Source organism: Adiantum capillus-veneris, chromosome 7 (genome assembly GCF_014529385.1).
Source record: "Adiantum capillus-veneris isolate H3 chromosome 7, ASM1452938v2, whole genome shotgun sequence".
Classification (NCBI taxonomy): Eukaryota; Viridiplantae; Streptophyta; class Polypodiopsida; order Polypodiales; family Pteridaceae; genus Adiantum; species Adiantum capillus-veneris.
Window position 1 is genome coordinate 70,557,221 of NC_140937.1, and position 12,342 is coordinate 70,569,562.

The window sequence follows — 12,342 nt, forward strand, 5'->3', positions numbered from 1 at the left end:
ATCTATGTTCTTGGGAATTATAGCTACCAAGCCGCACACTCCTAGGACTTGGCAAGCTTTCAAGAATATTTTTACCTTGAGCCACATGACATCCCGCTTTGAAGTAAGGTTTCTTGATGTTACCTTCCGGTATCTTTCTTCAAGCTAATAACCTTGGAGGACCAGTGCGAAAACTATACCATTGCTTATGAAAGGAAGATTGGAGTTTTACAGAAGATCGAATCGACTAACACTTAGAACCCTCAACAACAACGTACAAATTCTCGGGATTCTTGCAACAATTTGACTCTACCCGCAAGACCTCGTTTGACACCTCACCAACGAGAAGCTTTACTACAAGAAGGCAAATTCTTTGAATGTGTTCAAACAGAACACACCTCCTATGTATGTCCTACTAAAGGAACAAGCCTCAAGGGAAACCTCCTACTAAGAAAGCCAAACTATAGGAGGACTTGTTTCCAACATTTATGGCATCTCTATCAATGGTTCCAATGGATTGTGCAAAGGGGGCTTTCCAATCAACGAGCAAAGAAAACTGAGCAAAGCTAATTTTCGAGGAAGTATGAGCAACGCCCTTGACCAAGTGATGCGAATGCATGTAAGGTATATTGAAGAAAGTAATCATGTCATGTTGGAACACCACGACACAAAAGGTTCATACATCTAAAATTACCACAAAGCAGTGGAGGCTTCAAAGTCTCAAACCTCCTTACATGTTGAGGCCCTAACAAAATTCCAAGTCATAGAGTATCTCTAGGTATTTCATAAGCCTCGCTGCCATAGAACCTTCTGATGGATGCCATGGAAGAGGTGTTTTACATGGAAGTTTCTTTAGATTCAAGGGCACTATGTTCTTTGGGTATTGGTTCAACCCAGCCTCGGTTAAGCCATGTCTCTACTGCTACGAGTGGATTCTCTCAAAGGAACTTCTGAACCTGAGGCTAGGGTTGTTCCAACCTTGATAACATGTGGGTTCCCATTCTATGGATTGCTATGAGCAAATGCAACACTCGTTTAATGATTTTTTTTCAGTTTTTAATTGTTTTTAGGATTTTTAATCTACATGCACAAAAAGAAACAAACATTATAAGACAAAGTAGGCCTTGGCTCCCTTTTTGTGAGTGAGATCAATGGATAGCTGCTTAGATCAATTATTAGCCTTTGGTCCTTAGATCGATAAAGAGCCCTTACATCAATTTATGTCAAAAATGAATTCCTTGTCCTAACATAATATTTCAAAGTGATAAAGTGTCCTTCCTTAGCCAAAACCTAGTTTTGTCCTCATAGATCTAAGCTAGACTAATGGAGGAAAATTGGTCTTGAACCTAAGAGCAGGTTGCATGGTGAGTCTAGACCTGTGGGGAATCACTTGTCTAGTCAGATTTTGGAGATAAACCCTTAAAATGGCTCAAATTGGTGAGTATCCCCTTGGGCTATAATTGATTCAAAGCAACACCAAATGTGTCCCCACGTGCCAATAACAGCCCTTGGCACATTTTCTAAAGCCCAAAAACAACAACTTTGTCACCACAAATCCGAGGTTGTTGGCATCCATGGCCATCTCTGTCGTGTGGCATTAAACGTGCAAGCAGCTCCTTTGTCCTTGCCAGTGACTATGGTCTACATCCTCTTTCTGATCTCCTCATCTCCTGCTAAATGGTGCTCTATATAATCAGAATCTACATTCGATTACTGAGGGCCGCACATGATTGAGCCATGCATAACTTCAAGCATGCCACCATCTGTGTAAAGCATCCATCTTGATCTTAGTTGAGGCTACAAACCAAAAGGGAAGTTCCCAGCAAGGCTGACAAAGGCCTCTTGCTCATCAATATAGGACTGCCATGGTAGCAGCACATGGTATGCACCCAGGCAAAGAGACAAAGCCAGTCGACACTCAAGTTATTGGGTAGAATGCAATGCAAGGAAGCAACTAGAGGTTATGGTGTGCTTCTTCTTGTCGGTGACTTATAAGGTACCTCTTCTCTAGCCCTACCTTTGCCTACTCCGATAGCACTACAGAGAACCGCGTTTGCTGCTCTTAGACATGGGTACACAGCCGGTGGTGGCATGGGGCTCAAGGCCTCAAGATGACGCTCAAGAGAGGTTGACAGGATGTGGATAGCTGGATTCTAGTAGAGATTTGAGTTTGCATGGGCGCTGGCTCATTACATGTAGGGGCTCTTGCATGAGCTACAAGATTTCAAGAAAGACCGAGTTCGGAGGGGATGTAATATATCAAAACGATAGCAGTGGTATAGGCTACAAAGGATAGAAGGTGAGTCCCACAGGCAGGTAGAGAGGGCGACATTTCTACAATCATAGGCAGGGGAGCATGACAACTTCGGGTGGCATAGATGGAGTGAGTGATCTCAAGCGTTGACTGAGGGTGGCAAAGCCATTGCTATGGAACTGGAGAATTACGAAAACCTTCCATTGAGATAACTATATTCCAAGCTCCAAAATGTAGGCTAGAGCCAAACTGTGCGACAGCTTAGGGCTCATTCACTCTGCCCATGAGGCAAACTTCAAACGAAAACAAATGACCACCATGTCAAAGTTCACAATGCGCGACGCGACTTTGCTGAACACAAAAGTTGATAGCACTATAGATCGCACGTCTCTCAGATGCGTTTTCCGCTTTGCAACAGGATGGAAACCTCTTGCGTCCGAGGGGGTATTGCCGCCCGCAAGGATGGTGGGTTCGGAAAAGCTGTATCAAGTTGCTGACGAACTACTACGCGACACGGCAGCAAGTCGCCCCTGTCTCAGCGGGTTGATCGCGCAGTTATCATGGCTTCGACTTGCGAAGGTTCAGAGCTCTGCTTCCCACTTGCCGTAGGCTACTTTACATTGTTCTTCATCAGTTGATCTATGGCTTCTACAGTGTTCATAGATGAGACGTTGATACATGCAATTCGACGCACTAATTGTAGGCTGCACGCTTTAACATTATTTAGCCTCATCAATTAATTTGGGACATAGGAGTGCCTCCAACTGCCTTGTGAAACCTGTCCGAACTAGTCCGCGCCGGTGCGGAACAGTTCCAACAGGTTTCACCAAGCGCTATGTAATTCAAAGCTTCCTACAAGTTTTTTTTTTTAATTTATTAAAATATTATCAACAGCAAGTTCGACTCATATTCTCCCCACCCGCCGATGCTGATTGGCCCTTGCTGGGGCACTCCTAAAAGTCCTCCAACCTCTTTGTCATGTGTAGTCATAAGCCTTTCCACTTGGATGATACCCTTTCGACTTTGATGATGAATAACACAGCCCGATTAAGTACTCACCCAAGATCGCCATCAATCCTAAAAGCTGGACTCTCACGATGGATACCCTTCTGAGGATGACGATGATAAAGATGTTCTACCTCCTTGAAGCAGCAGAGCACGCCTTCTCATCAAAACAACTTTTTTGATGACAAAGATGGTGATGTTGGTGATTTGTAAGCTAGAGAGAGAGAGAGAGAGAGAGAGAGAGAGAGAGAGAGAGAGAGAGAGAGAGAGAGAGAGAGAGAGAGAGAGAGAGAGAGAGATGAAATGAAATGAAATGATATATTAACATCTTCAAAAGGCCAAAATGACCTATGAGACCATCAGATACAAAGTGGTGAATCTAACACAATGTCTGAAGTACAAGTACAAAAAGTACTGAAAGTAAAAATGAAAAACTGAAATGAAGTGTGAAATGTGAGATGTGAAAATGTAGAATAGGCCCTCAATGACAATCTGGGTGTCGAGCTAGAATGCCTCTGATCCTCTGCTCGAGTCTCTGTCGATGTAGTGTTCTCCTGTGTCTCGGTTGTGGTCGTCTCGATCTCCAGAGCTCAATCACCCTGTCAATGAGGGTGCCTCTGGTATGAATGCGGGTACAACCGTGTGCTGGTGGTTGGTCTCTTGGCTCCCTCGATCCAAAGAAATCTGTGATCTGTCTCTGCGACTGTCGTACTCCATGTCTCCCCAACAGACTGTCTCTATGTCGGTGTAGCTCAAGTAGATATAAGCCAAGGCATCTCTGGTCCTGATACCTCATGACTCTATCTAGGGGTCCAAAACCCTCCCTGAATAAGCAATGGAAGCGCCCTCATATCTCATAATACACAGTGCAGTGGCATATGTAGTGTAGCTCTGTCTCTGGCTCTCTACCACATAGTTGACATATCGTAGCCTTTGGTGGTATCCCTCTGAATCTACCCAACTCAATCGCCAGCTGGTGTGAGGATGTGCGAATCTGACCAATAGCACATTGCAGACCATGAGATAAATGAGTGTCCATGTAGTTCGGACGAGTCACAAACCCATCCCCTGAAAGTTGGAGAAGGTGCTCTTTGTAGAAAGCCATCTTCATGCCCAACTCCTATATCAGCTCTACCCATGTCCTCCTGGTGTCCAACTGTATAAGATCCTGACGAATGAGTCTAGTGATCTCCGTCCGTGTGACTGGCAGGGAGGGTGCATCCAGGGAATACTGAAAGGGAGGCAATCTATCCATGCTGAGACCATGCCTCTGAAACCATGAGGTCATCTGTGGATACCAACATGATGCATCTCCCTACATCGCTAACTGTCTAGAGGACTCAAGAGCCAGTCTAGTATATCTGCCTCTATGTGTATCCCATAGACTGTGCATAAAGGACACTGATCTGGTAAGAGCCGCAATCTTTATAGGAGGGGCGGCTACCTCCGCTCGAATAATCGCATGTGGTACCGAGGCCTTGGCTCTAATCATCTGGGATATCAAAAATACCAAGGGTCTCTCCATGTTCCTCCAACTGTCATGATTCACAGATTGTCCCCAGACTTGGACCTCATAAAGCATAGCTGAAGCAACCAAAGTATCAAAGAGCCATAGTTTTGTTCGTGGTTCTTGAAACTGCACCTGCGAACACATCCTCTCTAGCCCTCCTAATGCCGCATAGGCTCTGGATAGTCTAGTCTCTGCTGCTCTTCTCAGGGTAAACCTCGGTCCCGTGAATACCACCCCCAGATATGTATATTCATCTGTGTACTCCATAGTGTCCTGGCCATATACGAGTGTAGGTGCCGATCTCTTGACCCACTGTGGTGTGGTGTTAAACACCATAACCTTGGTTTTACCAAGGTTCACAGACAGTCCACTATCCTCTGCAAAGTTGTGCAATGCATCCAAATGTCTTTGCATGCCCTCTGGCGACTTTGACATTAACACAGTATCATCAGCATATAATAATAAAGGGATCCATGCCCCTGCCAACTGAGCACCTCTGTCACCCTCTCTGTCAATGTAGTTAGAGACCTCATCTACATACATACCAAAAAGTGTAGGGGACAAAGGACACCCCTGTTTCACTCCAATAGTGGAATGAACAATGTCAGAAATCCCCTCAGGAGTGCGTACCTGGCCAGTCACTGAGCCATATAAGGCCATGATCCCCCATATGATCTCTGTGGGTACTCCCAACTTCAGTAGCCTGTGCATCAATCTGGCCCTTGGCACTGTGTCAAATGCCTTGCTGAAGTCCACAAAGCAACAATACATCCGTCCCCCATGTGCCCGACCCTCCTCAATAATGGCTCTGAGTGTAAGAATATGGTCCAAAGTGGAGAAACCCCTCCTGAATCTAGCCTGTCTTGCTGCTCGTATGCCCTCATTTTCTGCCCATTTACTCAGTTGCTGTTCAAGAATGGATGCATACAACCGTGCCAATGTGTGCCCTATCATAATAGTACGGTAGTTTCCTGGTACCGTGGGGTCCCCTGCCTTGATAAGAGGTACAATAGTAGATAATCTCCAGGAATCGGGTAGTCCCTCACACATGACAAGGTTAAACAACCGCGCAAGAACCTCTGACAGTAAATCTCTAGCATGTATCAAGTGCTCTGCCACCAAACCATCATGATCATATGCTCTCCTAGTCCTCATCCTGTCAATGGCGTTCTTCACCATCTCAGTGGTAAAGAAGGTACTAGTGGCTGGACATGGCTCTAGAGGGTCTGGTAATGGTGGTTGCCCAGGTATTGTATATAATGATGCTGCATATTGACCCCAAATCTCGGGAGAGGTAATCACTGGAGGAGGTGAGTGCTCATGGAAGAAACGCCAGGCCTCATTTGAATCTCGGCTCAAAAAGAGTTGATACAAATCACGTTCCATCTTGGCTAAAAAGGCCCGCTTCTTCTGTCGCACTAAATGCCGAAGGGCATCCGAGACTGTCTATATGTAATGACTCCAAGTATAAGCTCGCTCTGAATCTGAACTCTCATCTCTCTGCACTCCTCATCATACCAACTATTTTGAGGCACGTTCCCAGAACGTCTTCTCTGTTCTTTGATCTGGTTGAGTGTGTGGGTATGCCTCTCTTGCTGCCCCATGCAAGATCTCTGTCAATAAAGTGGTGATCTCCTCCACTGTATATACAGGCTCAGCTGCCCCCATCCGTCTGTAAATCTCTTCCACATAGACTGAATCCGTCTCTGGTGTAAAAGTATACCGTGTGTGTGCAATCCTCTGTGGTGTCTGAGAGACACTATACTGGAAAGAGACTGAAAAAGTCAGGAGAGCATGGTCCACTGCTACTCCAACAAGCCTAGGGACCACACTGAGATCTTGAATATGAGAGATGAAGCTCGGTAAAGTCATGACATAGTCCACTGTACTGGCCCCATGTCTGTGTGGAAAGCATGTGAATCCCCCAGAAGAAGGAAAAATCTCTAGACCATTAAGTATGGCCAGACCATGCGTAGTTGTCATCTCCATGAGATATCTCCCATACTCTGTGTGCTTTTTATCCTGTGAGTGTCTGTCAAGTCCCATCTCCGATATATCCATCTCTCTAAGCATCTCCTCCGAGGTATCATAAAATACCGTTTGGGAGTTGGCCGTCCTGGCATTAAAGTCTCCCAAGAGAATGATATCTCCATCTCTAGAGAACTCCCATATGTCAGCATCAAGTATAGAGAAAGGGGATTGCCCTCTAGGTGAGGTATAGACTGATGTGCTAGGGGGAAAGTAACATATAGCAATGTATAAGAATCTGCCTGTCTCAGCTCTCAGTCTCACCCACATGTATCTCGCCTGGTCATCTCTCCGGACAATCTGTAATAGCGGCTGCAACTCTTCCTTGAATAAGACTGCTACCCCTCCTGAACCTCGACTTCCATGCTGGGATCTAGCGTCTGACCGACAAGCTGTCTCCCATAAATAGCCAGTCACACGGCATCAACTGTCCAGATTTTTGATGTGTCTCCGAGTAAAAGACAATGTCTCTATTTCTGAAGCTATCTTCAAAGGCACCCACATCCAGCCTATATGATCCATTACAATTCCATGCCGCCATCCAGAGTGTGGTCCCATATGTCTCGCACCGTCATGTTGTGCGTTTTTCCAAAACCACTACTTTCCCTCCTCTGTAAAAGGCAATTTTTCCCTTCTTCCTTGTTGCCTTGATCTCTAGCATCAACTCTTGCATATGTGCTATTTGTGCTAAAGTAAGGTCATCCCCCATAAATATTCCAGTTTTCTTAAGTGCTGGTCTCTTCTTCAGAAATTCCTTCCTTGTTTCCAAAGTCGGGAAACGCAAAATAAGTGCTTTCTCTTTGACGTTTCCCTTCTCATCCACTCCCTTCTTTCCTACTCTCCAAGCACCTGTGTGCATAGGTTCCGGGATGCCCATGCGCTGCAAGAGTTCCTTCACTTCGTCTTCTACATTTTCGGTGTCTTTGATACTAGTAATACGCACATGGAGGGCTCTAGTCCTCCTCTTCTGTTCCTCCTCAATGGTCATATTGATGATGGTAGAAGTTTGTGCGGCTTCTGGCATCCAGGCCTTTCCTTTCTTTGCACCTTCAATCCATTTTTCTGCTTCGTCAACTTTATCCTATGTTTTAGAAAGGCGCTCCGCCCATGAGGAAGTCTCTTTCGAGTTTAGTTCTTCCCCTTCGCGCGGAGTTTTCACCTACTCCGTAATATCTTCGAGCTCCTTTAACATCGAGGGCTGATTTCCCCCTTCCGTTTTGGGCATAATTTTGCACGCTGCAAGTTCCCCTTTAAGCTCTTCAATCACTGCATCTTTTTTCTTCATGCACTTTTCCACATTGGTTTTCCAAGATTCAAAGCTTGCAATTGCCTCATCCAACTTTTTCTGCATAATACATTCCATTACATTCACTTCTGCCCGCATTAGAGCCTGCATCTCCCCTTTCACAGATAGATACATCTCATCATGCTTACCAAGCATCGCTTTATCAAATTCTTTCCTCATATCTGCATACATAGAATTCTTATAACTCTCTGCGTTTGCGTACATCTCTTTCCTGATGTCATCTCTCATAAAGCTGAGCTCAGATTTAATCATCACTTGAACCCTCTCCATCATTAAATCATCTTGGATTCTGACGGTTTTCCCCGCCCGCAATGAGCTTGGCGAGAGTATGCTATCTCTGTTCCTCCGCTTGAAAGTCGCTTTCATTTTCTGTGGCGTGGTGAAGCCACTTGCATCACCATCCTCAACTGGTTGGTCCATTCGAGAGAGAAGAACAAAGCGAGCACTGAGTCAAGGCCCTCACCAGCTGAGGTCTGGCCTCTGCCCTGGTTGGCCTTCCCTCGTCACCAAGTCCTCGCCCTCGTCCTGGCTGACTTGACTGCTCTCCTCCTCGCCCTCGCACTGGTCTCGTCTGGTCGTCCTTGGCTCTTCTAGACCTTTCCCTTGGTAGGCAGCTAGCTCTTGCCCTTGGCACAGCTCGCCCTCGTCCTTCAGAGGTTAGGGCCCTCGTCCTCGCCCTTGGAAAGCTGCTCGCTCTCTTGACACAGGACCAGTCTCGCCCTCGACCAGGTCCAGTAGCTCGCCCTCGTTCCTTGTCCAAGAGAGAGAGAGCTTGTCCCTCGTCCTTCGTCCAGCAAGTTGGCAGCGCGACGTGCTCGTCCTTTGTCCAGCAAGTTGGCAGCGCGAGAGGGTCCTTCGCCTCAGTCTCCTCCCCTCACGCCGGCTCGTCCTCGTCAGCCTGCTTGCCACACAATGCTCGCCCTCCTCAGGTTGCTCGCCCCAGGCTGCTCGCCCGTGTCCAGCAGATGCAACTCGTCCAGCTGCTCGCCCTCGCCCTCGCCCTCGCCCTCGCCCTCAGGCCTGAGAGAGAGAGAGAGAGAGAGAGAGAGAGAGAGAGAGAGAGAGAGAGAGAGAGAGAGAGAGAGAGAGAGAGAGAACCGAAGATGGTATCTTCATAAGCTCTCTGAGCACCATAGTTGCATAAGCTCTCTGAGAGAGAGAGGGGGGGGGGAGGGATGGGGGGGATAGGTCTTATACATAGAGAAACAAAAGAGATTTCAAGAAGGGCGAAGCAATGCCCAGAGAGAGAGAGAGAGAGAGAGAGAGAGAGAGGGAGAGAGCGAGAGAGAAAAGTGGGTAGCACATACTTGCTACATCTAAGTGTAGATTGAATCATAGAATCGCCTAAGATCAGGATTCTCATCTCTCACGATCTCATATGCAGCTGATCATATGTAGCAGAACTCGCTCATATCTTTCATTGCTCGGAAAAACTCGCTCGCCGTTTTGTAAGACTCGTGCAAAGCATATGGAAAATCAATGGTTTCAACCATCTTCTTCTCCGATTGAGGGAAAGCCACCTATCTTCTTCGATCCAAAAGCCACAAAGGATCCCGTCCATCCAATTCTTCAAGCAGGTGGACTTTGAATATGATCAGTTTGCTAAAGAACTTGAGACCGAGACCGAGCTAGCCACAAGGAAAACTCAGAAATTTCTACCACTCATTGGTGCTCTTTGGTCAACATCCAATGGTACCATGGCAAGCCAAACTTTCACATCATGAAGTTAGGGCATTGCGACGCTCTTTTGGGAATGCCTTGACACGACAAGCACAATGCTACCATACAAATCCGGAACTGTACCATCACTTTGGTGCAGAATGACAAACCAATCGTACTTTGAGCTCGATTGACCAAGAGAAACCCAAAGTTATATTAAGTTTGCTTTGTGTTTAGATACTTTTTGAACTTTGTTCAAGAAAATTGTTTGTCTTTAGTTTAAAATAGAATTTATCTGTTTTGGACTTGTCTTCATGCTGATTGCGATTGCTTGATTCTGGTTTTGATGTTGGTTTCAACCATGTTTGGAAATTCCCTTGAATAACATATGGCTCGGACATTGGTCTGATCTGAATAACTCATTGCTCAGGTCTTCATCCGTGCAGGAGTATTCATGTGTCTAACGACGCACGCTCTGGTCTAGAGAGCATGTAGGTATACATGGAGCATCCGAACGATGTAGGCTACGGTCTGGGGGCATTTGGTTGTAAATGACCTTTGAAATTTTAACCTCAGGGCCTGGACTTGGGATTTTAGGATAGAACTCATAAGAAAGTGTGGCGTTTGAATTTTTCATGGCTTGGGACCTAAGTTATGAGGGGGAGTACTCATTGGGGAGTTTTTCTTTATGTATTGTGATTGCATCTGTAATCATTTGTGTTACATCGTGATGTGTCAACCATATGTGTTGAAATTGGGTGAGGTTTCGTGGGTGTGATAATTAACCTTGCTACGTCCGAATATCAAGCGCTCCGATACGGAATGAGATCATTGACTGATTCTCTATTGGCCCTTTGGAATGACACGGGTTTTGGAACTAATTAGATTGACTTTTGCAAGTCTAATCACAGACGATTACACTTCTTTTGAGAGGGGGTTATGTCACAAGTTGGTAAAGTGGCACCGGCTAAGGATCAAGGGTGTTAGGACTCTAGAATCCTAACTCTAACGGACTTACTGAACATGGCTGATAGGCCTAAAGACTAAAGGGGGTTAGGACTTCAAAATTCTAATCCTGCCCAACATAAAGAATCTGGCTAAGGGGCCTAAACCCTAAAAAGAGAGACAAGAATAGAACCTCAAAAATTACGTAGAGGATGATGACGTGGCAGGCACCCACAATTCACGGAAATCAATGATGAAAAGGTAGTGTTGTACCGACAGCTCACAGGGCGTTGGGACTTTGGCTTGTTGCTTTTGGATGCAATTGCTTTCCATAGCAGATGCTTTTGGGGCCAAGGGCCTTAAAATATGTGCAAGGGGCTCTCTCTTGCATCCTCCTATGCAAAGGAGCAGAGCAAAGGCCCGAATCTTGTAATCTTGTTGAAGCAATATAAAGAAATATCAAAAAGAGCGCCAGGGGTTAGGGCCAATGCCATCTGGAATTGGAACTCCACCTCTTTATGTCTCTCGCGTGGAATCTCTCTCTCTCTCTCTCTCTCTCTCTCATAGTTCAGCTGTCTAAATGTCTATTCTAGTTTGTTCTTTCTAGTTGGCACTTTGGGGCCAATGCCATCTGGGAGTGGAACTCCACCACAACTGAATTGCTAAAAGTCTTTTCTAGTCTGTTCTTTCTAGTTGGCACTTTGGGGCCAATGCCATCTGGGAGTGAAACCTCTCTCTCTCTCTCTCTCTCTCTCTCTCTCTCTCTCTCTCTCTCTCTCTCTCTCTCAGTTCAATTGTTTTGAATTGCTAAAAGTATGTTCTTTCTAGTTGACACGTGGTGCCCTCCCATTATAGATTCCCCACGAGAAACTTGTAGTTGTCCTCTCCAATTCCTCAGAAGGAGGTTTGCTTTTGTTTGAATCTCCATTGGTTCTTTTCGTATCTCCACTGGGGGTGAAGTGTTCTTTATCCTTTTGCACACATGTGGTTGGTGGGATGTTTTCCTCTCTGACGGATTCACTGCTAGAACCCATGCACGCTCCACAAAGTGTCAAATCCTTTGTTGGAGAAGAATCCGCTGATCTCTGATACCGTTGCAACGGGCTTGGATACCCAAGCGAGAAATCAGTAGCAACACACGAACAGAAACAGCTAAAACAACTACAAGATGAAACAACTACAACTGAACTTGAAAGTAGAGGAGCATCAACAGTAAGCAGCTGGTTTCCGCTTCCAGAAGCACTGGACCCAAAGATGGGTGTTCCTTTCGGTATTTCTTTCTGTTCTCGTCTCTAGAGTGCTCCCAAGCTCATCTACTAGAGAGAGATTCTAGGCTCATATTTAAAGGTACAAGGGAGGCCTAGTTGGCTTTTAGCATATCCAAAAGCTAAGACCCCAAAAGCTCCTATGTTAAAAGATGCAGCTGGCCATATGGACACCTGTATGGATTTTTGTGTTTTGTTACGCGAAATTCGGAATGCCACGTTAGCAACCTTTGCAGAATTTTTTGGTCCACGGTGCTTTTGTGAATGTCTCGTCACTTTACGTGGCCCTTGAGTGTCCTAGGCCTATGTCTCATCATCACACTTGTGACAAAGATCCCTCTATGAATCTTTTCAAAAATTTCTTGCAACATTGCAACTTTTTAAGAGATTC

The 12,342-nt window shown here is 45.7% G+C and overlaps 1 protein-coding gene across 3 annotated transcripts in view; it reads left to right on the forward strand.

Annotated features, from left to right (window-relative positions):
- LOC147454024 (11-beta-hydroxysteroid dehydrogenase-like) overlaps positions 1-12,342 on the forward strand; it is a 125,073-nt gene that overhangs the window by 66,973 nt on the left and 45,758 nt on the right. The window contains exon 6 of one of the 3 annotated variants that reach the window (XM_086517248.1): positions 9,467-9,899. The exons of the other annotated variants lie outside the window; for them this stretch is intronic. Coding sequence (XP_086373374.1) covers positions 9,467-9,670 — 204 coding nt within the window. The 3' untranslated portion in view covers positions 9,671-9,899. Of the gene's footprint in view, positions 1-9,466; positions 9,900-12,342 lie in introns of those variants that run through there. 3 annotated transcript variants of the gene reach the window in all.